This window comes from Peromyscus eremicus, chromosome 4 (assembly GCF_949786415.1).
Source record: "Peromyscus eremicus chromosome 4, PerEre_H2_v1, whole genome shotgun sequence".
In the NCBI taxonomy this organism is placed as follows: domain Eukaryota; kingdom Metazoa; phylum Chordata; class Mammalia; order Rodentia; family Cricetidae; genus Peromyscus; species Peromyscus eremicus.
Window position 1 is genome coordinate 131,195,905 of NC_081419.1, and position 27,252 is coordinate 131,223,156.

The 27,252-nt window shown below is 44.4% G+C and overlaps 1 protein-coding gene across 2 annotated transcripts in view; it reads left to right on the forward strand.

The window, feature by feature from the left end:
• Ctnnbl1 (catenin beta like 1) overlaps positions 1 to 27,252 on the forward strand; it is a 169,866-nt gene that overhangs the window by 78,430 nt on the left and 64,184 nt on the right. For both annotated transcript variants that reach the window (XM_059261815.1, XM_059261816.1), the window contains exons 8-10: positions 6,384 to 6,456; positions 6,685 to 6,743; positions 8,131 to 8,279. In XM_059261815.1, coding sequence (XP_059117798.1) covers positions 6,384 to 6,456; positions 6,685 to 6,743; positions 8,131 to 8,279 — 281 coding nt within the window. The remainder of the gene's footprint in view (positions 1 to 6,383; positions 6,457 to 6,684; positions 6,744 to 8,130; positions 8,280 to 27,252) is intronic.

A 27,252-nucleotide genomic window follows, 5' to 3' on the forward strand; every position in this document is an offset into this window, starting at 1 on the left:
TTTCTCTGTCTCTGTCTCTCTGTCTCTGTTTCTCTGTCTCTGTCTCTCTCTGTGTCTCTGCCTCTGTTTCTCTGCCTCTGTCTCTCTGTCTCTGTTTCTCTGTCTCTGTCTCTGTCTCTCTGCCTCTGTCTCTCTGCCTCTGTCTCTCTGTCTCTGTTTCTCTGCCTCTGTCTCTCTGTCTCTGTTTCTCTGTCTCTGTTTGGCTCTTGCTCATTCTTTCTTTTTTTGGAACTGGTTATATAGGGAGAGAAATGGAGAACTTTGGGTGTTTAGTCTGAACTCCATTTGCTATTTTAGCAAGCTGTTATTGAGTTGTGCCGTAGGGCACAGAAATTTGTATAATCCCCTGGACAGGAATAGCCTCGTTCCTATCGAAAACCGTGCTGCGAGCTTTCCGGTATTTAAACAGTGAATCGCTATTTGGTTGTTTTACTGGGAAGCAAGTCCCCTTAGAAAAACCCAGTGCTGGGTGGAACGTTTGGAACGTTCACAGAAGCAAGCCAGGCTGAAGGCTGAGGCCAGCAAGAAGCCATGACTTTTGAAGAGGCTTCGTTCTGGTTCCCCAGCCTAAGAGAGTACATGCTGTATTCTTCACCAGCGTCAGCCTGGGAAACAGCCCTAGGTGGGCTAGACCCAGAGCCTGTCCTCCCCTGGGAGCTTGTGGCCGCAACCAGTCCTTCACTTGTCTAACTTGTTTTCTTTAGAAAACACAGATTCTCTTTCCCACCACTGAGGTCCCATGAGGTGACTGACGACTAATATGAGAGTGCTTTTCAGTTGTGACCATCCAGGCAGCCAGGGCTTACACCAGGGGTTGTGTTGAGATCACTAGTACAACTTTAAAAACCAAGACTACTGTCCTAGTTAGGGTTACTGTTGCTGTGATGAAACACCATGACCAAAAGCAAGACGGGGAGGAAAGGGTTAATTTAGATTATACTTCCACATTGTAGTCCAGTCATTGAAGGAAGTCAGGTTAGGACTCAAAATGGCAGGAACCCGGAGACAGGAGCTGATGACAAGCTTGCTCTTCATGGCTTGCTCAGTCTGCTTTCTTATAGAACCCAGGACTACTAGCCCAGGGGTGGCACCACCCACAGTGGGCTGGGCCTCCCCCACCAATCACCAATGAAGAAACCACCCTACAGACTTGCTTATAGCCTGATGTTATGGAGGCTATTTCTCACCCAAGGCTTCCTCCTCTCAGATGACTCTACCTTGTATCAACTTGACAGAACTAGCCAGCACAGGTACCATCTCAGGTTCTACTGTTAGTATCTTCTAGAAACATTCCTTATATAGTCTTAGTGTCTATCCCTCACTAAGATCTACTGGGCTCTAGAAAGTGAAGCCTCTTTTCCATCCTTATCCTATAGACTGATACAGTGGGAAAGCTACTTCATTTTCAGTGGCTGTCCATCGACCTGCCGTGATGACACACCTCTGCTTCAGAGCCCACCTTCCTGCCTGCTTTAAGGCCCCTTCTGCCTTAGTCTGGTCTTTTCATTCCTCAGCTCTGAAACTTTAGCCTTGTTACCTGTTACATAGTTCCTTTGCTTGGCCTCTGTACTACAAAAATAAAAATGTCAGGCTTCTGTTTTGCTTATGTCCCTGTCTCTCCCAGACACAGTACCTTTATTTCTTCTGTATTTTTAAATATACAGAACCACTGTGAGACAGCTTGAGTCCCTACTCTTCCAGAGCCTGCATTGTTCTTAGACTTGAAAGGAAGTGCGTAAGTTGTATTGTGGATAAGTAACTAAAAGTCCAGATCTACAGATGCTAACTAAGTGCCTTGCCCAAATCCACCTGGGTAGAGCTGGAGTGGGCACTTAACCCACACCTCCAGAAGTGTGTTCTCATGGGCTTTCCCATGAGGCTGCTTTGCCTCCAGCCCATCCGCCGTTCTGGTTCCTGAAAATCAGCCCCCTTCAGGTTCTTCCTAATGGATTTCTCCTGGTTAGCAGGTCTGGATTCCAGTGTCCAACCACACTTGTGCCACACACTGGGACACCTTTTCTTCACCCGGAAAGCAAAGGTGATCTCATCACCCAGCTGACCTCCTTACCCAGGATATCCTGAGTGGAAGACCCATGCCTGGCTCACTCTCTCTTGCATCTCCCCTGGTCTTTTCTTTTGTGGTTCCTTACAGCGTCTTAGATCCTCCCAGCTGTACTTAATCTTCAAAACTAGGGTTGAGCCGCGTGTTTTAGCAAGCCCTCATGGTGAGTGATGGGAGGGAAAGTCTCAGAGCTGAAATTCTGGAATCCTTATGTGTCTAGCTTGTTGGATTAAACCCTCCATTTTGACTGACGATCCATACTTATTTAGGGATCCTTCAGTAATTCTCAGTGAGGGGCCAGTGGGTGGCAGGCACGTTAGATGCAGATCATGCTGCTTCATGCTGGTAGCCTAGCAGCATGTAGCAATAGTCATGGGGGTTTTTTCATCCACCAAATGAAACCTCTGGAATTTGTCCTAAGGAGGATAAGACCCATTGCAGAGAATGGTATTAGATGGATTAGCAAGTGAACAGATAAGTGTGTCTGGCAGGAGAGACACTACGTCAGTTTTTTACATGGGCACTGCAAATGTTAGGATGCCGTGTACTGTTGAAAATCACACTAAAACCAGAAATTTTCTAAAGAATGAAATTAGGATTCCCACTGAGTTTCCAGTTAAATCAACATTCTGGGAACCATTGCCACATTCAGCACGAGCTAATCAATTCACAACTGGTCAAGTTAAGCGGCCGGTATGGCTGGCTGATGCAGACTCCTCGGGCCCGGGTGACTGGAGGTTGCTTTGACAGTTGTAAGGGACTGGCAATGTGTCTGACCCCTACCCCCACCTGTGTTCGGGTGAACTGCAGATATAACCTCCAGCCTCTAGCCGTGGGTGGTAGCATAATTGTTTTCTACTTTCCAAAAAAGCAGCAGCTCCCAAGAAGAAGTTTAATTTTATTCAAGGCTAGTCCACGTTGAGTACAAACCTATGCTTGACTCTGCAATTACTCTGACAGCTGGAAGATTTAGGATCACCAGGCTTCTGGATGGAAGAACCCTGCAAGCTCCAAGTCCCCCTGGTTTACATTGTAATATCCAAGAGATGGTAGCTGCCCAGTGAACTCTCCTCCTTCCTCATTCTGATGAAATGTCTTTGTTATTTGGCAGTTTATATTGTGGAATCTCTGGCTGAGATTCAGTAGAAGTCATTTCCTTGGTATATTTTCTCTTTGGCTAGACACAAAGGGTTAGTCTTCCTCATTCCCACCTGCCCAGCTTCAGGTGTCCATGCCTCCATAGTCTCTGCGTTTTCCCCAGCTGACACTGACTTTCGTGTATTAACTGCCCGCCACATGTGAGATACACTTCTAGATCCGTGCATGTGTATTTCTAATCCACATAAACGGCTCTGCTGAAAGCATGCAGCTGTCCCCGGTTTTCAGATGAGGAGAGAGCCTTGTGAAAGCGGGTGGGAGAGCCAGTAAGCTGGGCCTGGCTCTCTCCAAAGCAGCCTCCTTTTGCCAAGCTGTCTCAGACTAGTTCCACATTGCATGGCTCAGGGCTGGGAATGGTCATGTCTAAACATTTTGGTTTCCTGACTAGATCTCTCCTTTGTTCCAATTTCTCAAAAAGAGAGCTTCTGTTTTAAGAAAAAGGTGATAGAATTCCGATTTGGGGTTTTTTACTTTGGGTAAACTGGAGATTCCTTACTGTGGCAGAGAGCAGGAACTGGAGCTCCCCTGAATAACCAGGAGTCCGCAGTAGAAGAGTGCTCATTCAGCACAGTTCATTTAGTTCAGCCACCTCAGAAGGAAGATGTGGCCACATAGGAGACCTTGTGTTAGAGAGCAGAATCATTTGACTGAGAGCCTCTTATGGTGAGTGGTTAGAGCTGAGACACTAACTCACATTCCGATTCCAGTCCAGGAGCCTCAGTCCACACTGTGCCTTAGGTGCTTTCCTATTACTCTGCATGATTCAGTAGTAACCCTCCAAAGAAGGGTTAGTTTTAAAAAGAATGTGTTGCCTATGATTATTTATTTATTCAATGTATGCATGTGTGTACCACGGTCTGCATGTAAAGGTCGGGGACAGCTTACTGGAGTCATTTCTCTCCCTCCACCATGTGGGTCCAGGGGTCAAAATCAGGTTGTCAGGCTTCGTGGCAAGTACCCCTTGCCTAACTGCTATCCCAGAAGTATTGTTTTAATTTCCATTTACAGATGGAGAAACAGACAAAGAACTTTATTTGGGTCATAGATCTTGTTACTGGCTCTTGGTGTTTTTGTTTTCTCAGTAATTTTGTTTTTACCATGATGATTTATTAGGTAGTTAGATACAGAGGGCTCGGGGTGTGTGTGTGTGTGTGTGTGTGTGTGTGTGTGTGTGTGTGTGTGTGTGTGTGAATCCTAGCAATTCAGTAGCTAACTGTTTCAGAAGGGGAAACACCTATACATTAGAGGAAAGCATTCTTGATTTCATCTTAAATGCTCCAGTCACTACTAATGGAGTGTCCCTCCTCATCTGCTCCTCACTGATTTTCATGTAGCAGCTACCAAACCCCGCTTCACAAAGGTGTGATGTCATTGGAAGAAAGGGACCTTGAGCTGGAGTGTGCCGCCCTCCACAGCTGCCGGGTGTCACCAGCTTTTCCCTGAAAATCTCAACATAGCCCGTGGGAAATTCAGTCCACCACCCCAGTTACATCAGTCAATCTGGAAACACCAGACCTTGGGGCACATAGGTCGTGGCAAGTTCTGTAGTGTGACAGGGTTCAGCTTTAATTCACCTGTTGGCTGTGATGCTTCATCTATCTCACACATGGCAAGTGCCCACTAATTGTTATTGGAAGGAGAGAAAGGCTCCCTCCTAACTTTGAGGCAGAAGTTTATGAAATCCACTAAAGGACAAGAGGCATGGAGCCCAGAAAGACCACTGATATGGTGGCCTGGGGTCACCGGCCCTCCCTTCATTTAAGAGTGTCCTGTTTCAAAATACCTTGGCTTTTGAAAAGCTGCATGTAAGTTGATGTGACTAAAATTATTTAAAACCTAATCGCAACACTGGAAGCTTAAGTCATTTGAATAAGTGATTTTATTTTTTTAAAGAAGCCTTGATTCTGACAGAGATGCCCACTGCTCTCTACCCCATGTTTTGAGTTTATAAAAGCATCTTTCTTCAGGTGAGTGATACCATGGACTGACTGTACTTAAGCTCTGGCTGTTAGACAGATTTCTTGAAATAAGCTTGCCGGGGAACATACAGTGCAGCCAGCATGTGTACGACCTTGCACTTACGGATCTTTTAACCCGAGATGGGTCAGAGGCGGCCGTCCTCCCGAAACCCTGTGGGGTGCACTTTGGCTTGATGAGGAGTGCCCAGAAAACTGAAGCGGCGCTGCCTGTTGCGTGATTAGACCCGCTGCTCTTCCTCCTTAAGTACAAAATCAATGTCCAAACAGATCTGGGAATGGCTCGAGGTGAGGCTAGAAGGCCTAGCTTCAGTGTGGACACTTGCCCTGTCCTCTGCAGCTACAGAAATTATTTCCCATTTCAAAAACTTGAATACAAAGCAGGGATTGTGCTGATTAAAGTCATTCTCTGTGTGCCTGCATCTAAAGGAACTGGCTCCCACAAATAAAAACACCAGTGAGGCTTGCTTGCACCATTATCCAAGGGTGCCATAGATGGTGCCATGTTGAAGTCTTGCAATTGAAGTAACTGGACAGCCATGAACGATGGTCTCTGCAGTGGACGTGTCCCCTCTGAGTCTTCAAGCTGCAGAGCACACAGCAGGGGAAGAATTGTGGGTAGTAATTTAGGTATTAAAATATTAACACATTTTTGCATATTTAATGTGGTTTCCTTTTTAAATAGTAGGCAGATTATGGCCTACAAGCAGATAGGTTTATGGTTTTAAATTAAATATTAAACATTGAAAAAATTCCAAAAGGAGCTACTTCGTTATAAATATTTTTAGCTAATCTGAACAAGAGCTTGCTTTCTTTTCAACTTCTCTGATTATGCATCAGCTAATTTACAACCTCATTTTGTGGTTGTAACTTGTAATTTGGAGTTTCATGTGTTTAAATCTTATAAGTTCAAAATTTTCTCTTATTTGCCCTGGGCACACACAGTATTTGGACTTAAAATGTGGGCACAAGGTAGGCTCCATGGAGGAGGGTGCATTCAACACACTGGGTAGGGCTACTGTGACCGTCCTCCACTTACTGTGGAATACCTGCGTCTAGTCTCTGAACTAAGTGATGTTCTTCCTTAACCTGCCTTTCCTTTAACTTCCTCGTCTCTAGTGGGTGGACAGTTTGCCCAGAAAGGGATTGAGATGCCTTAATGGCTTTCTCATATCTGTTTCTTACAGGCCAAGATGCCCTTCGATGCCAACAAGCTGTACTGCAGTGAAGTGCTGGCCATCCTGCTCCAGGACAATGATGGTGAGCTCCCTCCTGTAGAGACAGGGCCAGGCTGGGAGCCACACTCAGATCCTCATAGCCGGTGAACTTGCCTTTGGCATCGCCGGGATCCTCCGCTCACTCTCTCTGCAGGTTTTGTGCTCTGTCAAGCTGTATTGATTTTGTTTGCTGATGGATCAGTGGTAGACGGCTGTAAAATCTGACAGTTGGCTTCATTTTTTTTTTCTTCCTCTATTTTCCTCCTTTTAGAAAACAGGGAGTTGCTGGGGGAGCTGGATGGGATCGATGTGCTTCTTCAGCAGTTATCCGTGAGTAATCTTTCTGCTTCCTGTGAGCCATGAAGGTCCATGGCCTGCCATAAGTGGGTGGAGCTGGAAAACATGAGAAGGAACAGCCACCGGGTGCACCAAGGCAGGCTGGAGGTCACACTGGTGGCACAGTGTTTGCCTCCTTTTCTTAGTCACTGGTTCTTTCTGACTAAGTGTCACTGTGAACCTGGTGAGTCCTTTCCTGACTGTCAGCCCAGAGGCAGCGAGCTTTCTTCTGTGTCCTTAGGCCAGAAAGAGCCAGTTACGCTCATTTGCCTGACCCCCGACATTGTTCCGTTCCTTCCTTTTGGCCCACCCCTAAAGGAGTCTGCTCAGTCAGGCTCCAGATGAGCTCAGGGAGAGCCACTTCCGGCACAGCGGGCTTAAGGTCGTGGGGACAGTCGGGACGGTTGTGGCACTGCAGGCAGGAGTGAGAAATTGGAAACTGCCATTTGCTTGATGAAAGAAATGTAAATCCAGTTGAAATGCTAGCCTGCTGGCGTTGTGGAAATGCCGTCAAGATTTCTTCTAACAAACCTCATCTGTGGTATTCCAAAACAGCACTGGAAATAGATCATTTGGATACAGGCTGGAGAGTGTTGAGTGTCTGGGATGGCAGTTTGCACACAGCTTCCCTGTGGTGCCAGCCTAAAGTGACTCGGCCTCTACCCTAAAAATAGGGCTTTGTGGTGTGAAGCTGTTTCCCATCCCCATGAGATGCAATCACTGATCCTGTTGGGGCTGCCTACAGGGCTCAGAGGCGCTCTCCCAGCCTTTGCTCAGCTCTAGTATGCAGAACTGCCCAGATCCCTTCCTGAGATTTTGAGCCCCTACTACTGAATGAGGGGGTTCAGCAGTCCTGTTGAGAAGCAGCACCTCTTCACATGCGATAGGATTGGCTCCTCTGGGTTGTGGGCACATTAGAAGGAGAAGAGAGCTGGTGGGGTTGAACTGTGCAGGAGCAAGGATGTAGGGGTCTCTGCCAGAGTTGGTCCTGGACCTGAACTATGGTTTCAGAGGTGTCCCCTTTCTGTTTCACTGTGTCTGTCCCTTATGGGCTTGTCTGTTTCTGTCGTAGTTCGCAGTGGAAGAGGGTTGAGGGGTGCTGTTTTGTTTAGTTGATCTGCCCCCTTGAAGCTGTCAGTCACTCAGGGACCCAATGCTCGGCTAAGTGTTTAGTGTGTTTATATGAACTGGTATGTATGTATTTAGTGCCCACAGGTCGGAAAACTGTTTCTTTAAACTGGAACCTGGCAAGAGCTTCCTTGGAGAGTTCTCTTTCCTTGGTGGGGTATTCATGACAGTCAGGCTTTGGAAATTGTAGGATGGTGGCTGATGATGAAACAGCATTCCTTGATGGCTCCTTTCTACTCTCGTTGTTTGGCAGGTGTTTAAAAGACACAACCCCAGCACAGCGGAGGAGCAGGAGATGATGGAGAACCTGTTTGACGCCCTCTGCTCCTGCCTGATGCTCAGCTCCAATCGTGAGCGTTTCCTGAAGGGCGAGGGCCTTCAGCTCATGAACCTCATGCTCAGGTATGCTTCTGGGGCTGCCTGTCAGCTTGCCCGCCTCCTCACTGGTGCCTCTCTGTTTGCCCCTCACTGCTAGTCTGGATTTAGGATGTGTAGCTGTGGTCCGTTAGTCACTTGAGTTTCCCGTTAATCCAGAGCAATGTTTATTTGGGGATGTGTTCTAATGTGTCTGATCTTCTCTGAAATGAGGATTGGTGAACAAAGGTGTATATTGTTTGTAATGTATTGGTGGTAATGTGGCCACTACCTTGAAGGGCCATGTCTTTGTTCTTTTGTTCTGTTGGTTTTGGGAAAAGCTAAGTATTACCTTCTAAACCAGTGGTTCTCAATCTTCCTAATGCTGCGGCCCTTTAATACAGTTCCTCATCTTGTGGTGACCCCAACCATGCTACTTCATAGCTATAATTTTGCTACTGTTAGGAATCATAATGTAAATATCTGATATGCAAAACTTAGCTCAGTTTTCTCTGTAGCCTCCATAGACCTCTCTATCTATATTTCTGCTGTTGACAGCAAAGTATTTATTTGTATTCATTCAGTAATAAATTCTGCATGCTGTGAGCCTAAGCATAGGGAATATGAAAATGTGAAGGATGGTTAGAACTTTGGGTTTAGTGCTTTCTTTAATGTATCTTTTTATTTTTGTTCTAGTCTCTAAAGATGACACTGCTCCAATGTCTCAATTCCTCCACGGAATCTGAAAGTTGGAAACAAATGCTTTGTTTTGATGACTGTTATTGAGAAATGTGGTGAAGGAAATACTTGACCCTGGGAAGGAAAATAGAGTTTCTGAGGAGGTGACCAGAGTGGAGGACCTCTAAGGGACAGCTTTTGAAATTGAGAGGCACTGGATAGTGCTCTAATCTTTATGGAATTCATGGAACTGAGCCAGGGTCTGCCATCTTGAAACCTCTAGTCACGTGCAGTGACAACTCTGAGCAAAGCTATGTCCATGAAAATGTCTTACTAATTTGGCATGCATTTATTAAGTGAAATTGAAACTGCAGACATCCAGTCTGTTTCCTATTAGAATGTTATTAGGCACTGTGCTTGTTAAGTCTCAGGGAGGCTCCTCCTTCCGGAAGCTAAGATGCCCGCTCTGTGACCCGAGCATAGCCTGTCTTTGGGTGGACACTGTCTTCTAGGTTTGTTGTTGTTTTGTTTAAACATTTTAGTCCTGTCACACTCCAATGTTCCATATTGTTTCTTTTTTTCTTCATGAGAATGCAGTGACTACTTGAGGGACACAGGGGACATCCTACATAGCATTCTTCTGTTGTTGACATTGCAGCCATTTCCAATGTTTTGTTATCATGACAAACTCCACAATGACCAGTTTTGTGTTTTAAATGATTTGGGGATTATCAATGTCCATATCTCTAAAATTCCTTTTCTTTAAAAGGCTTGTGGAGGGCTGAGGTATGTGTGTCATTCAGTGTATCCTAGACCTTGGATTGATTGAAAATCTTTTGAGAAATTGCTTTTAAAAGCAAATTGTTTTTTAAAGTGCAGAGAGAATTATGGAAAACTATTCAGCGGCCTGTACTGTTGAACTGATTCTGGCTTTCCTTTCTTAAGATTGTTTATCTCTGACCCTTCGAATTGCCTGTCCTCTATTGAAGTGACCACCGTCTCTCAAGCAACAGCACTCAAAGCATTGGCTTTCTGGGTGTTCTAACTTTAAAGCTACACTCTACAGGGACTTCCCCTGAGCTTCTTATAGCCCTGAACTGCCGATGTCTGTGGATGGTTGAGTGCCGACATGAAGTGATGAATTCCTGCGGCATATGGCTCCGTAATGTGTAGCAGTGGGGAGCTGAATAAATAACCAGAAATAGGGATTATTCAAACAGGAATGCTGAGGTTCTGGGAGGCTAATTAAAGAGCTCCGGAGGACTGGAGCCAGAGCCTGTACCTCTCGGATCTACCTCTCAGTTTTCAGTGCTGAAGTTGCTGTGACTCCATCTTTTGAATTAATTAGCGGTATTCACAGACTCAGCATTTCCTTTTGTCTCTTGTCCATGCTCTTTGTTTCTCATTGTTTTTCTCCTTCAGACTTCCAAATGGAAAGTTTGTCTGGGAAGGAAAATTTTCCCTATTATATTTAAGTTGTCCTCTGTCTAGAGAAAGCCCATTCAAAGCTAGGTTGCCGGAACACTAGAAGGGCGGGAAGCTTTCTGTGGGTCTGTTGCCCCTGAATATGTGTTTTCACTTGGTTCCATCAGTCTCTGGACTCCTGGAGAGGCCAGCTCCCACAGAAGGCAGTCCATGGGGTCGGGTGGGAGGATGGGCTTGGGAGTTGAGGTGATTATGGACTTGGAACACGGGCCTCTCATCTACAAGCTCTGGATATTTGCTGAGTTGCTTTACATTTCCTGCCTCTGACCTTATGTACTTATTTTTATGAAAAGTAAGGGAAATAGTGCTGAATTTTCAAGGATTTTGAGGGAACCTATTTTATAAAGTTGGGCCACTCAGAGCTACTAACACATTGATGAGGTACTATGTTAATTGTATGTTAAGTGCTAGGCCTATATGGCAAACAAGGCAAGATTCTTGCCCTTAAGAAAGTTAGAGGCATCTGGATGGTGGTGGCAGTGTGCACCTTTAATCCAAGCACTCTGGAGACAGAGGCAGGTAGATCTCTGTGAGTTCAAGGCCAGCCTGGTCTACAGAGTGAGTTCCAGGACAGCCAGGGCTATACAGAGAAACCTTGTCTCAGGGAGAGAGAGAGAGAGAGAGAGAGAGAGAGAGAGAGAGAGAGAGAGAGAGAGAGAGAGAGAGAGAGAGATTAGTGAGAAAGGCAGACACTGAGTAATTACTATACCCAGTACAGTGACTATTAAGAGGAGCAGTTTTCCCATATATACTTAGGAAAGATTTTAAATTTCTGATTATAGATAAGCAAGGAGCACCAGTAAGGTAGTTATTTATGCATATGAGCAGGCACATGTGCTCATATGCACACACACGAACACACACACACACACACACACACACACACACACACCCTCCTGCTCTAACCCAGACGCTTGTGTCCTCTGATAGCACCCTTGGTGTGTGTGATTGACCCTCACGATGGCAGCCTTCTGCCCATGTCACTTTTCCAGCCTGGTCTTCCGCCCTCTTAACTGCTGGATGTGGAGCCCTTTGTTGGCTGTGCCCGACACCATTGGATGGCCAGCATGTTTATCTGAGTCCCCAGCTGGACTATAGGCTTTTTTTTTTTTTTTTAAACTGTGTAGTCCTGGCAAGTCTGGACTCACAGAGATCTGCCTGCCTCTGCCTCCCTAGTTCTGGGATTTAAGGCTTTGCACCATCATACCCAGCTTGGATTGTGAGCTTCTGAGAGCAGGGACCCAATCTTCTCGTGTACAACAGATGTACATTGGCTTTCAGTCCATCTTCTCTGCATGAGCCAGAAAATCTGAAAATGTTCTTACTGTTTAGAACCACTGATGCAGAATTCCTAACAAATCCCTGCAGAGAGGCCGCAGAGAGGAGAGAAACTTGTTTAAAGACCTTGGAGTGAATACTCCACCTCTTACCTGAAGTGGTTAGCCCAGGATTTCCCTGCCAGCTTTGTAGAAGATGAAGAGCACAGAACGGCCTGTGGGTATTTGTGATACTGATCCTCAAGGTTCAGGAAGGCCAAGATGTGAGGCAGCTCCAGGCTCCGCCTGTGCCCATAAAGCCGGCACAGGTTCTGGCTTTGTCCTCTTTGGGCCTTGAACTCTCAGCTGTCCTCCCTCATCTCCCGAGTCCTCCTGGGCTGTGGTTTGGATGGCATTTCCTGCCTCCTTTCTGCTCCAGGTTCAAGGCAGCCTTCAGCAGATGTTGATGGGACTGAGCTCTCGCTCCACCCAGGTTTCACCTCTCAGGCCTTTGTCTTCTGACCCCCACCACCAAGGTGAGTGGTCTGGTGCCTTTTGCTCATTCGTGTGCTGTCTGGGTTTCACAGTACTTGACGGAATCAATGTGTATGTGTGTGTAGGGGGGCGGGGGAGTGTTTTGTGTGTTTTGTGCTTCTCTTACTGCCAAAGAACAAATGAAGACGTTTTGGAAAAGAAGAAACAATTGTTGTGGTCATATTGAGAGTGAGTCTCGTGTGATAGAAGCAGCAGGCAGCCATCCTATCCTATAGGAGCCACAGTGCAAGAAAGAAAAACCGCATTTCCCATGTGGTGCCATTCTGATAGCTGAGTACAGAATGGGATGGGACAAAAGGTGCAGAGGCCCTGGGCAGTGCCCAGCATGACATTGACAGGGAGAGAGAAGTGGCCCTGATACACAGGTGTGCCATGCCTGGCCTCCGTCTTGGTCCAGAATTGAGAACAATGGCAGAGGATATAGGATAGCCTTTGGTGAGCAGAGAGGGTGTGGGGTGGCCTTTGGTGAGCAGAGAGGGTGTGGGGGGCCTTTGGTGAGCAGAGAGGGTGTGGGGGGCCTTTGGTGAGCAGAGAGGGTGTAGGGGACCTTTGGTGAGCAGAGAGGGTGTGGGGGGCCTTTGGTGAGCAGAGAGGGTGTGGGGGGCCTTTGGTGAGCAGAGAGGGTGTGGGGGGCCTTTGGTGAGCAGAGAGGGTGTGGGGGGCCTTTGGTGGACATGAGAAAATGGTGGTAGGAACATGAGCCAGCTGATAATTTTACAGAGATGGTTGAGTGAAAAAATTCAAAGCTGGTGTGGTGGCGAATGCCTTTAATACCCGCGCTTGAGAGGCAGAGACCCTGAGTTTGAGGCCAGCTTGGTTTATACAGCGAGTTCCGGGATAGCCAGGGCTACGCAGAGAAACCCTGTCTCAAAATACTTTTTAAAAAGCGGGGGAGAGAGGGGCTAAACTTGAGAGGAGTTCAGTTTACTGTGCTGTTTAAGGCTGTGACCGATCAGAGGGCAGGTTTGCAGACACAGACAGTTTGGAGGGGGCAGAAAAGGAAGGCGGTGCTGTGACTGCCCCAGATGCCTGAATGAGCTGGGTCTGCCACTCACTTCGTCCCCACAGATGGCTCTTCTGATGAGATGCTAGCTACAAGTAGAAGAAGCCAGTAGATCTGGGTTAATCTTAGCCTGTGCTCCAAACCGTCTTCTGGCATCACCAGCAGGCACTCTTCTCCAGTGTGTCCCTGTGTGTGAACAGTTCGGTGCTCTTGAAGGACTGCAGAGCCGGTGGGACCGCAAGAATTACAGTGTCAGTTTCCTTGAAAATGTTGACACGAGGCTTATTACTTCTGTTGTAAACCCTGTTCCAGTTAGAAAGGGAGGAGGACCACCGTGCTCCCCGGAGATGTGTTCAGTGCAGCCTGGGTTGTGTAGCAGAAACACAGGGAGCCCATCTCGGTTATTAACTGTAAAGGTAAAAAGAGGACCAGAAGGACACAGTCGCATCCATCCAGGAATCACCATTCTTGTTTGGTTGCTCTCTGCTCTGAGAGATTTCAGAAAAGTTTTCCTGACTTAAGAATGTGACAGAGAGGGTGATGCCATTGTCTGCAGAGTGGAGCTCAGTGGGCCCATTGAACAGGGCTGTGGCCAGGTAGATGGGCCGAGAGGGCAGCCTGGGCCCTCGGTGTTTGCTCCCTGCTCTCGTCCCTGCTCTTCTGTTGTTTTATCTTAAAGAACATACACTCTCATTCTCGTCCTTCACCGTGTTTCAGGCGCTAGAGTCTTCTCTAGCCTCCAGTCTCTCAGGGTCAGGCAGAGGAAAACACTCACAGGCCTGGAGGGCAGCTGTGCTGCTGCGGGGCTGAAGATGGTCTGTGTTCGGAGCTATACATACACACAGTAGACTTGTTTGTCTTTTTCCCCGCAAGCCAAATATCACTGTTCTGTCTTAGATGGATCTCGATAGTTTGCACCTGTTCTCTGGGAACCAGACAATGCTTCACAGGCACAAAGCAATCTATCCCCCAGCCCTGCAGGCTGGACGGTACCACTTCATAAACAGAGAGTGCTATGGTAGAAGCAGATTAGCTGACAGGAAGTGGTGGCAGACCTGTCTGAGCCTTTCTGTCTGACTTGATAGCTCTTCCTCAGTCGAAGGTAAATTGCGCATATTTGAAGTGTCTATTTGATGAGTATTGCTGTGTGTAGACCCACCCTTCACACCCTCGCCACCTGCGTAATGACAATTGTCTTCATCACACCACGTGTTTCTTTGTACCCTTTCACTCCATAAATCCTCCTCTCTGACGCATTGTTTCTAGGTAAAGATCGATTTGCTTTCTGGCCATTATATATTAGATTTCATTTTATGGAATTCAGTTTAAATGGAGTAATGCAGTATGTGCTTTTGGTGGGGATTGGTGGGGCATATGACCAATTTCACCTAATATAATTTCTTTTGAGATTTATCCTTGCTATGTATCAGTAGTTTATTCCTTTTTCACCACCATGTAGTATTTTATCACATGAATAAACCAGTTTGTTGATTCACTTGTTGATGTGCATTTGTATCTAGTGTTTAGCCCTTAGGAATAAAGCTAAAATGAACATTTCATGTGCAAGGCTTCAGGCACACATATTTCTCATTGTTCTTGGGTCAATACTGGGGAGTTGAGTGGTTCAGTCGTGTGATTGGTGTGTACTTTTTTTTTTTTTTTTTGTTTTTTTTTGTTTTTCGAGACAGGGTTTCTCTGTGTAGCTTTGCGCCTTTCCTGGAACTCACTTGGTAGCCCAGGCTGGCCTCGAACTCACAGAGATCCGCCTGACTCTGCCTCCCGAGTGCTGGGATTAAAGGCGTGCGCCACCACTGCCCGGCTTGGTGTGTACTTTTTTAAGGTGCTGCCAGACTGCTTTCAAAATGATGCCATTTTGAATCCCATGGCAGCATGTGAGCTCCAGGAGTCTTGGTTTCTCATGGGCACTTGGTCAGCTGCTCAGTGGAGCTGTGCTACTGGGTAAACATTGGGGAGGGGTCTCATACAATTGGAGTTTGCTTTTCTTTATGAGGAGCGGTGCGTGTTGGGTGTCTGAGTGCACACTTTGACCTCCACATGTCTCTGCGGGTTGGTTCTCTTCAAATCCTTTGCCCATTCGGTGGTAGGAGGTTGTAACAATTATGACCGCTATAGAAGTCCTTCATGCATCACCAGTATGGTCTCCTGGCAGGTGTGTGTTACAGGCATTGTGTTCTGCCCTTTTCTTTTCATTGCCACAGTAGTCTTTTGAAAACATTTTAATCCTGGTGGTGACTTATTTGTTCCAGTGACCCATTTCTCTCTGAGTAAATCGACTGCTTTGTGTCTTACTTTTGTCTGTTGACAAATGTACCTGCATGTGAGTCTTCCCTCACCCTTCCTTTAAGTCTGTAGACTGTAGTGATAGACTTGCTTGTTCCTCAGCTTGATAATTTGTGGGGTTGATTTTCTGTTTTGTTTTTTCTTCTGATCAGCGTGCCTAGGGGTTATCCATTTTATTGATCTCAAAGAACCAGTTTTTCTTTAACCATTTTCCTCTACCCCTCTGTGGTTTTTGTTCTGGAGGTTTCTGCTCTGGTCCTGGTTCTTCTTTGCTTTTGTAACTTCTGGAGGGCTAATTTGCTCTTTTCCTGACTTTCAAGGTAGAAATTTGAGATTGTTCCTTTGAGGGCTCTGTTATTTTCTAATATGTGTCCTGTCGTAAATCCCCTCCAACTGCAGCATCAGGGCAGGCGTACTCACTGGTGCTGAAATGTGTTTTCATTTGTATTTAATTCAAGATGCCATTTTGATTTCATTTTTCATGAAGTACTTAGAAGTGTCTTGTTAAGTTCTCAAATAGTCGGCGCTTTTCCAGCTACCTACCCTTACTCTCCTCTGCATCAACTGCACTGTGCTCTGGAAAACACTGTGTGTGACCTGAACCCTTCTTGATTTTGAAGCCTTGTTGAGGGCCCAGATTAGTCCTGCTCCCAAGTCCTCCTTGTGAAGAGCCCTCTGCTGCCGGGGCAGGATGCTTGGCTGTGGTGGGTAGGTAGAGTTGGTGTCCTGTTGCTTACAGCTCATATTTTGGTTTGGTCGGTTACTGAGGGTGTTAGTGAAGCCGGGACTGCTCTCATGGATGTTGGCCTTTGTCCTTTCCTCCTGTGAGCTTTCACTGTGTGCATTCTGAAGTTATTTTAGATGTTTAAACAGTTCAGATTACATCAGATGTGGTGGCGCACACCTTTAATCCCAGCACTGGCAAGGCAGAGATGGGTGAATCTCTGAATTTGGAGTCTGAGGCCAGCCTGGTCTATAGAGTGAGTTCCAGGACAGCCAGGACTACACAGAGAAACCCTGTCTCAAAACAACAAAAAAGTTAAAAAAACATTTCAGATCACATGTTATTTTGAGTAACTGGCCCCCCCCCCTTTTTTTAAGAGAAATTACTTTCTTCATCCCTAGGATTGCTCTTTGATCTGAAATTTGATTCCTAATACTATAACCACCACAGCATCCCCTTAATTAGTGTTAGCATCAAGTGTCTTTTACCATCTGTTCTGAAATAAGTTATATGCTGTCTGTTGCCTTGCCTCCTTCGCCCACCAAATTTGTGTGCTGAAGCCCTGGCACCTCTAGGTGACTGGACTTGGAGACAGAGCCTAAAAGAGGCAGTTAAGGTTAAATGAGGGTGTGGGGATGAAACTCTAAATCCAACAAGACAGTGTCTCACAGTAGTGTGTAACCCCAGGAGTGCCTCCTCCCAACTATGTTGTGACTCCCACATGAATATTTCTCTCTCTGACCTTCTTGCTGCTGCAGTAACATTTGATGTCAGAATATGGTGGAAATTCCACTGAAGAGTGTTTTATTGTTGTTTAAATGATCAGTTATCTTTTAAAATAGATTTTAATAGAAAAAATAAGTATTTTCTATTATATATGTGTGTTTTTTTAATTGAGAATAGATTCTTTTCTCATACAATACATCCCAAACTCAGTTTCCTCTCCCTCTACTCCTCCTACCACCCCTCTCCCCCAAATCCACTCCCCCTCCATTTCCCTTCAGAAACACCCACTCCCACTGGATATTCCATAAAAACACAAAGCTAACAGCTATAACCTACACATAGAACCTAGCACAGACCCATGTATGCCCATGCCTATCACTTCAGTCTCTGTGAGCCCATATGAGCCTTGCTTAGTTGATTCAGTGGGCCAACATATGTTCTCTTGGTGTCTGTCCTCCATGCCCTCTGGCTCCTACAATCTTTCCTCCTCTTCTGCAGTGGAGACTTCCAATTTAGACTCTCTCTCTCCGAATAATGTTTGGCTATGGGTCTTTGCATCTACTCCCATCACTACACTAGGTTTCCACAAAGTCCCCCAGATGCTCCCCAATTCCAGCTGTTTCTCCCTGCACTCTCTCCCTCCATCCCATACCCCCCCTACACACACACCTGATCCCTCCTGCTCCCGTTCCCACTGGTCCCCAGCCCATCTGCGAAATCTATTCTATTTCCCCTTCTTGGGAGATCCATGCATCCCCCCTAGAGCTCTCCTTCTTACTTAGCCTCTCTGGGTCTATGGATTGTAGCTTGATTTTCATTTACTCAACAGCTAAATATCTACTTATAAGTGAATGCATACCATATTTGTATTTCTGGGTCTGAGTTACCTCACTAGTCTAGTAGGCATCCATTTGCCTGCAGATTTCATGATGTCATTTTTTTTAACAGCTGAGTAATACTCCATTGTGTCAATGTACCACATTTTCTTTATCCATTATTTGATTGTGGAACATCTAGGTTGTTTCCAGTTTCTGGCTATTATGAATAAAACCACAATGGACATAGTTGACCAAGTGTCCTTGGGGTAGGATGGAGAGTCCTTTGGGTGCATGCCCAAGAGTGGTATAGATGGATCATGAGGTAGGTCAATTCCCAATTTTCTGATTTCCATAGTGGCTGTACAAGTATGCATTCCCATCAGCAGTGGAGGAGTGTTCCCCTTGCTTCATATCCTCATCAGCATGAACTGTCATTTGTGTTTTTGATCTTAGCAATTCTAATTGGTATAAGATGGGATCTCAAAGTAGTTTTTATTTGTTTTTCCCTGATGGCTAAGGATGTTGAACATTTAAGAGTTTCTTAGCCATTTGAGATTCCTCTATTGAGAATTTCTGTTTAGATCTGTACCCCATTTTTAAATTAGATTATTTGTTTTTTGATATCTAGTTTCTTCAGTTCTTTATATATTTTGGATATTAAACCTGTATTGGATATGGAGTTGGTAAAAAACAAAAACAAAAAAACTTTTCCCATTCTGTAGGCTAACCCTTTGTCCTATTGATGGCGTCCTTTGCCATAGAGAAGCTTTTCAGTTTCATGAGGTCCCATTTATTAATTGTTGATCTTAGTGCCTGCGCTATCAGTGTTCTGGTCAGGAAGTAGTCTCCTGTGCCAGTACATTTAAGGCTATTTCCCTACTTTCTCTTGTATCAGGTTCTGTGTGTCTGGTTTTATGTTGAGGTCTTTGATCCACTTGGATCTATTTGCATTTTTCTACTTGTAGACATACAGTTTGACCAGCTTTGTTGTTGATGCTTTAATTTTTCCATTGTATCTTTCTGTCTTTGTCAAAAACCAGGTTCCATAGGTGTGTGGATTTATGTCTGGATCTTCTATTCAGTTCCATTGATCAACATGTCTGTTTTTATCCAATACCATGCAGTTTTTATGCCAATACCATGTGGTTTTTATTACTAAAAACTTGAAGTACAACTGTAGTACAACTTAAAGTCAGGAATGATGATACCCCCAACAGTTGTTTTATTGTTCGAGATTGTTTTACCTATCCTTGTTTTGGTTTTTTTGTTTGTTTGTTTGTTGTTTTTATGAAATTGAGAATAGTCCTTTCAAGGTCTGTAAAGAATTGTGTTGAAATTTTGATGGAGATTGTAATGAATCTGCAGATTGCTTTTGGTAGGATGGCTATTTTTACTATACTAAATCCTACTGATCCATGAACATGGGAGATCTTTCTATCTTCTGATATCTTCTTCAATTTCTTTTCTTCAAAGATTGAAGTTTTTAATCATATAAGTCTTTCACTTATTTGATTAGAGTTACCCCAAGATATATTACATTATTTGAGGCTATTGTGAAGGGTATTGTTCCCCTGATTTCTTTCTCAGTCCATTTGTCATTTGTATATAGGAAGGCTACTGATTTTTGTTTGTTTGTTTGTTTTTGAGTTAATCTTGTATCCAGCCACTTCAATGAAGGTACTTATCAGCTGTAGGAATACCCTGGTGGAATTTTTAGGGGTCACTATCTTATCATCTGCAAATAATGATACTTTGACTTCTTCCTTTCTAATTTGTATCCCCTTGATCTCCTTCAGTAGTCTTAATTTTTCTAGCTAAAATTTTAGGTACTATATTGAATAGACATGGAGTGGACAAACTTGTCTTGTTCCTGATTTTAGTGGAATTGCTTTGAGTTTTTATTTAATTTGATGCTGCCTATAGGCTTGCTGTAAATTGCCTTTATTTGGTTTAGGTAAGTCCCTTGTATCCCTAATCTCCCTAGAACTTTTATCATGAAGAAGTGTTGTATTTTGTCAAAGGCCTTTCCTGCATCTAATAAGATGATCATGTGGCTTTTTCTTTCAGATTATTTATATGGTAGATTACACTGACTGATTTTCATACAACCCTGAATCTCTGGATGAAGTATACTTGATCTTGGTGGATGATCTTTTTGATGTGTTCTTGGATTCAGTTTGCGAGTCTTTTATTGAGTATTTTTGCATCTTTGTTCATAAGGAAAATTGGTCTGTAATTCTCTTTCTTTGAGTCTTTATGTGGTTTGGGTATCAAGATAGCTGTGGCTTCATAAAGTGAGTTGGACAGTGTTTCTTCTGTTTCTCTGTTGTGGAATAATTTGAAAAGTATTGGTATTAGCTCTTCTTTGACAGTTTGGTAGAATTCTGTGCTAAAACCGTCTGGCCCTGGGATTTTTTTTTTTGGTTGGGAGACTTTTTATAAGTAACTCTGTTGCAACTCTGTGGGTTTGGTCCTGGGTTTCTGCACTAAAATGTGAGTTTTGCAACTGTGGGGAAAGGTATACTAACTACTTGGGGAGTCAGGCAACACTTTGAGCTGCTTAGGACAGCTCTGATGGCTGGAGCTGCAAAGAGAGAGCTCAGCCCTGGAAGGGAAGGAATTCTGACTGCTCAGGAGAGTCAGGCCTGGAGCTGCTAGGACAGCTCAGCAGGGAGGGGAAGGTATTCTGACTGCTCAGGAGAGTCAGTCTATACCTAGTGTGGTGGAGGATGGTCTCCCCACAGGATGTAGTCCTGCTCCTCTCCTGGAGAGCCACTACCGATGAGCTTTGCTCAGCCCCCACTTAAGGGGGCTTCCCAGCAGAGCTCTATTTCTCCAGCCTAAGATGTAGCTTCTTCTGCTTCACTCTGCAAAAGGGGAAACCCCTGCAGAAATGTAGCAATCTCCTCCAGCTCCAGAGAAAAGTGTTACTTTTTCTGTTCTCCTCTGTTCTGTCCGCTACGGGACTTCTCAGCAAAGATCTTCTGTTCAGCTCCTTCTTGCTCTGTCCACTATGGGACGTCTCAGCAAGATTCTTCTCTGTGCCAATGAATGGAGATCTTCACACCCAAAACTCTTTTGAGAAAGAGATTTATTTGGGAAGAAGGAGTCCAGGAGAGTAGCTGCCTCTACCAGGGTGGAGAGAACAGTTCACAACTGACCAAGCAGGGCGGTTTATATAGGATGTCTTAGGGGCAGAGTCAACCAGGGATTGCTAGTTTTTTTCTGCCCAGGGATTGATCAGTTTTGTGGGCTAGGGGCAGAGATGGTCCTGATTTCAGGGCCAAACTGTTTCTTTCACTGGCCTTTCTTGGCTTTTTGACACTAATTCTAAGGCCAGGGCACATTTCTTTCACTAACTCTGATTGTAGGGACCAAGAGTGTTTCTTTGGTACTGGTTTCAGAGTCAGGGCATGCTTCCTTGGTTCTGGGTTTGGGGATAAAGTGTTCATTTCTCTGGCTCAGGTCCCAGACCCAGGCTGTGTTTCTTTCCCTGGTTCTGGGCTCCAGGGCCAGGGTGCTACTTTTCTGCTCTGTGATTGGTTGGTTTCACAGGTCAGTTGGCCAGAGGCAGAGATGGCTCTGATCTCGCTGAGTTTCTTTAGCCAACCCTTTTTCCCCTGCACCTTTAATGACTTTTTCTATTTCTCTATGGGTTATAGGTCTACTTAAATTCTTTATCTGATCTGGATTTAATTTTGGTAAGTGATACCTATCAAGAAAATTGTACATTTCTTTTAGATTTTCCTATTTTGTGGAGTACACGTTTTTTAAAGTATGTCCTAATGATTCTTTGATTTTCCTCAGTGTCTGTTGTTATGTCTCCTTTTTTTGTTTCTAATTTTATTAATTGACATATTTTAGTCCCTTTGGATAAGGGCTTGTCTATCTTGTTGATTTTCTCAAAGAACCAACTGTTTGTTTCACTGATTCTTTGTATTTTTCTCTGTGTTTCTATTTTATTGATTTCAGCCCTCAGTTTGATTATTTATTCCTGTCTACTCCTCTTAGGTGTGCTTACTTTTTGTTCTAGAGCTTTCAGATGTGCTGGTAAGTTGCTAGTATGGGCTCTCTCCAACTTTTTTAATGTAGGCAATTAGTGTCATGAACTTTCCTCTTAGCACTGCTTTCATTGTGTCCCATAAGTTTGGGTATTTTGTGTATTCATTTTCATTGAATTCTAGGAAGTCTATAATTTCTTTACTTCTGTCTTGACCCATCTTTCATTCAGTAGAGAGTTGTTCAGTTCCATGAGTTTGTAGACTTTCTGTTGTTTCTGTTGTTGTTGATATCCAACTTTAATCCATGATGGTCTGATAAGATACAGGGGGGTTATTTCAATTTTCTTAAGACTTGCTTTGTGTTCCAAGTATGTGGTCAGTTTTGGATGAAGTGTTGAGAAGAAGGTATATTCTTTTGTTTGGGGATGGAATGTTCTGTAATACCTGTTAGGTTTATTTGGCCTGTAACATCTGTTAGCGCCAGCATTTCTCTACTTAATTTTTGTCTGGATGACCTGTCCATTGGTGAGAATGGAGCATTGAAGTCTCCCACTATCAGTGTGTGAGGGTCAATGATTTAAGCCGTAGTAGTGTTTCTTTTACAAAAATAGGTGCCTTGTGTTTGGATCATAGATGTTAAGAATTAAAATGTCATCTTGGTGGATTTTTCTTTGATGTATATGTAGTGTCCTTTCCCTTAAAGTGGCTACCCCAGCTTGTTTCTACATCCATTTGCTTGGATGTAGAAATATCTTTTTCCAACCCTTTACTTGAGGTAATAACTATTCTTGATGTTAAGGTATGTTTCTTGTATTCAGCAGAAGGGTAGATCCTGTTTTTTGCTTCCATTCTGTTAGTTTATGTCCTTTTATTGGGGAATTGAGACCACTGGTATTGAGAGATATCAGTGACCAATGACCTGTTATTTTTGGTGGTGGTGGTGGTGGTGGTGGTGTGTGTGTGTGTGTGTGTTGTGTATGTGTTTCCTTTCTTTTGGTTTTGCTGGTGTAAGATTATTTCCTGTGTTTTCATGGGTGTAGTTAATTTCCTTGGTTTAGAGTTTTCCTTCTAGCACTATCTGTAAGACTGGAGTTGTAGATAGATATTGTTTAAATTTGACTTTATTGTGGAATATCTTATTTTCTCCATTTATGGTGGTTGAAAGTTTTGCTGTGTATGGTAATCTAGGCTGGTAATCCGTGGTCTACTTAGAGTCTGTAGCACATCCATTCATGTAAGTGTTACAGCTCTGAAGGGAAAGGTATCCTGACTGTCTCCTGACTGTCAGGAGCCAGACTGTATCTATAGCTGTGTTCCGGTGGGGGATGGTTTCCCCACAGGAATGTAGCAATCCTGCTTCTCTCTGAGAGAGCGGTTACAGTTCAGCTGTGCTCCATTCTGCTAAGGGAGTTTCCCAGCAGAGATGTCCCTTCTCTGCTCCACTCCACTAAGGGAATTTGCCAGCATAGATGTCCCCGCTTCCCTGCTCTGATTAAAGTTGTTACTTCTCTGCTTTACTCTGTTAAGGGAGAAACACCCCCCTACCCCATCCCCACCCCTGCAGAAATGTAGCAGTTTGCTCCTGCTGTAGCAAAAGTTGTTACTTCTCTGCTCTGCTCCACTCTGGGGAATGAAGGTCTTCACCCAAAACTCATTCAAGAGATTTAGTAGAAGGGAGGAATCCAGGAGAGTGGCTGCCTCTGACAGGGTGGGAAAGGGCAGCAGCAAACTGAACAGGCACAGGGCTTATATAGGGCTTCTTAGGGCTGGAGTTTTTCCAGGGTGAAGATTTTCAGGGTGGAAATTGGTTGGATTTCAAGCTCAGAGATTGGCTGGATTTCCTGCTCAGGGATTGATTGGTTTTTGTGCTGAGTTTGTCAGGGGCATAGTGTGTTTCTTTGGTTCTGTTTTCAGGGCCAAAGTGTGTTTCTTTCACTGGCCCTTTTTAACATTTTGGCTCTGGTTTCAGGGACAGGATGTGTTTCTTTCACTGCCTCTGGTTTCAGGGTCAGGGTATGTTTCTTTGGCTCTGGTTTCAGGGCCAAAGTGTGTTTCTTTCACTGGCTCTGGTTTCAGGATCAAGGTGTGTTTCTTTCACTGGCCCTGGTTTCAGGATCAAGGTGTGTTTCTTTCACTTGCACTGGTTTCAGGGTCAAGGTGTGTTTCTTTGGCTAGCTCTTTTATCCTACAGTCCAAGCCTTTATGGCTTTTATAGTCTTCATTGAGAAGTCAGGTGTAATTCTAATAGGTCTGCCTTTATGTATTACTTAGTTTTTTTTCCCTTGAAGATTTTAATATTCTTGCTTTGTTCTGTATATGTAGTGTTTTGTGTTCTGTAAGCTTGTACCTTGATAGACATCTTCTTTTTTTTCTTAAGATTTATTTATTTATTATGTATATAGCATGTATGACTGCAGGCCAGAAGAGGGTACCAGATCTCATTACAGATGGTTGTGAACCACCATGTGGTTGCTGGGAATTGAACTCAGGACCTCTGGAAGAGCAGTCGGTGCTCTTAACCTCTGAGCCTTCTCTCCAGCCTGGCATCTTCTTCTTTAGGTTAGGAAATTTTCTTCTATGATTTTGTTGAAAATATTTTCTGGGCCTTTAAGCTGGGATTCTTCTCCTTCTATTCCTGTTATTCTTAGGTTTGTTCTTTTCATTGTGTCCCAGATTTTCTGGATGTTTCGTGTCAGGAATTTTTTAGATTTAACATTTTCTTTGACCAATATATATCCATTTCTTCTCTCGTATCTTCAATGCCTGAGATTCTCTCTTTCATCTCTTGTATTTTGTTGGTGAAGCTTGCCTGTGTAGTTCCTGTTCACTTACCTAGATTTTTCATTTCCAGAATTCCCTCAGTTTGTGTTTTCTTTATTGTTTCTATTTCCAGTTTCAGGTCTTGAACAGTTTTGTTTCCTTCAACTGTTTGTTTGTTTGTTTCTTGGCTTTCTTTAAGGGATTTATTCATTTCCTCCAATTGTTGTTTGTGTTTTCCTGAATTTCTTGATTTGTTCATTTCCTCTTTTAGGACCTCTATCATCTTCATATAATTAGTTTAAGGTCTTTTTCTGGAATTTGCAGGGCTTGCTGTGGTAGGATAGCTGGGCTCTGGTGGTGACATACTACCTTGGCTGCTGTTGATTATGTTCTTACCCTGGCGTCTAGGCATCTGGGTTTGGGGTGGTTATAGGTCTAGGTGCCAATTTCTGGGTTTGTCTTTGTTGGGTGGCTGTTTTGCTCCTTGGTTTCTGTTACCTCTCTGAACTTTCAGAGAGTGTTGATTCTGTGTGGCCTGTTTTACTTGTCTGCTTGGCTGGTGTGTTTATGGAGAATGCTTACTGGTGTTGGAGGCTGGGGAGACGGTCTTTTGCAGCACTAGGGATGACTGAGGATTGGTTCTAGGGGAACAGGCAGAGTGGAGAAGGTCCACAGGCAGCCTACCTGGTCATCTGGCAGGCATGGCCTGTGGCATCCACAGGAAGCATGGACGGGAGAGAGGAGGCTGCAGCTGGTGTTCTGTTGCAGAGCTAGTGGTGACCCTGAGGATCTAGGGGAACAGAGAGAGTGAAAAGGTCCACAGGCAACCTACCTGATCTGGCAGGCACGGCCTGTGGTTGAGCAGGGGTTTTCTACCCGATCGATATGGGGACTGGGGCACAGCATGGGGAGGGGAGGCCATGGGGGCATGGTCTGAGGTCCACAAGAGGTCTGGATGGGAGCAGGGGGACCGAGGCTACAGCTGGTGTTCTATCAAAGCGCTAGGGATGACCCTGAGGATTGGGTCTGGGGGAGCAGAGGTATACCTACGTATTTGCCTGCCCTTGCTTGTGCTCTTTATAAACAGGCAAGGAGGATCTCGACTTTGAGATTACATAGTGAATAGTGAGACCTGTAACATGAATCTTAAAAGGTCTTATTAATTGAAACAAATGCTGAAAGATCAGAGAGACAGAATAGGCCACAGCTAACCTCACCTCGCCAACTTCTCAGCCGATCCTGTTTCCTCAAACTGGAAGCCTCTGAGTCCTCATCCAGAATGAATCTCAGCTGAACTGCTGCTAAAAGCCTAAAAGCTTAACCAACCCTAGTTCCTGGTTTTCACGCCTTATATACCTTTCTGCTTCCTGCCATCACTTCCTGGGATTGAAGGCATGTGTCACCATACCTGGCTGGCTCCAGTGTGGCTTTGAACTCACAGAGATCCAGATGGATCTCTGCCTCCAGAATGCTAGGATTAAAGGTGTATGTGCCATCATTTTCTGGCCTCTATGTCTATCTAGTAGCTGTTCTGTTCTCTGACCCCAGATAAGTTTATTAAGTTGCACAGTACATTGGGGGACACAATATATCACCACAGAGACCCAGTCTCTAAAACAAAGTATAGAATTATTTTGGCTGTGAGGGTTAAAAAAAAAATTGTCACATATCCCCCATCTGCCTTTCAGGATGTATAATTCTATGTACATGATTATGATTATATTCTATAATCACATGTAATAATAAAGTATCATACAATTAAGTATTTAAAACATAATTGCACGTGCACTCTGCTGTTCACGGTTGTCCACTACAGTTCCTTGGTGGTGGTCTCATCTGTGTTTTTCTTCCATGTTGTACTTGGAATCCTCCAGCTGTTCTGTTTAGCTTCTTCTACAGTGTGCATTCTGCAGTCATCACCTCCCTTTTATCTGACACTTTTCCCTCTGGTTAGTCAGTTCAGTTTGGGTTAGTGCAATACACTAATGCTTCTCTCCCTTTACATTGTCAGTTGTCATGATAGTAGCTGTTTTAATATTCTCATCTCCCAATTCTGTCATGTGGTATTTTAGGTGATATTTTATGGTGGTATTTATTGAATTTCAATTATTGTGAATTTTACTTTGTTGCATGGATTTCTTTGTTAGTTTTGATTTGTTTGTTTAATTACTTATTTGTGGTGCTGAGGCTGAGCTCAAGACCCCATGCCTGCTGGGCCAGCTGTCTACCACTGAGCCATACCTCATAATATAATACTCTTTAAACAGATCTTCTCTCCTCTTTTTTATATGTATGTGACATGGTGTATGTTCTTGTTGGTGTAGGTATTAACATGTGTGAGACAGATTCTCATGCATGAAGGGGCCAGAGATTGATGTCAGGCATCATTTTTCTGTTGCACTTCACCTTTTTTTGTTGTTGTTTTGTTTTCTTCGAGACAGGGTTTCTCTGTGGAACAGCCCTGGCTTTCCTGGAACTCACTTTGTAGACCAGGCTGGACTTGAACTCACAGAGATCCACCAGCCTCTGCCTCTTGACTTCTGGGATTAAAGGCGTGCGCTATCACCACCTGGCTTGTTTTTTGGTTTTTTAATTCCTCATATGTATTATTAGTGTGTATATATGATGGTGGGTGTCAGTTTATACATGCCAGGGCATGCATGTAGAGGTCGGAGGACAGCTTTGTGGAACTGGTTCTCTCCTTCCACCCAGTG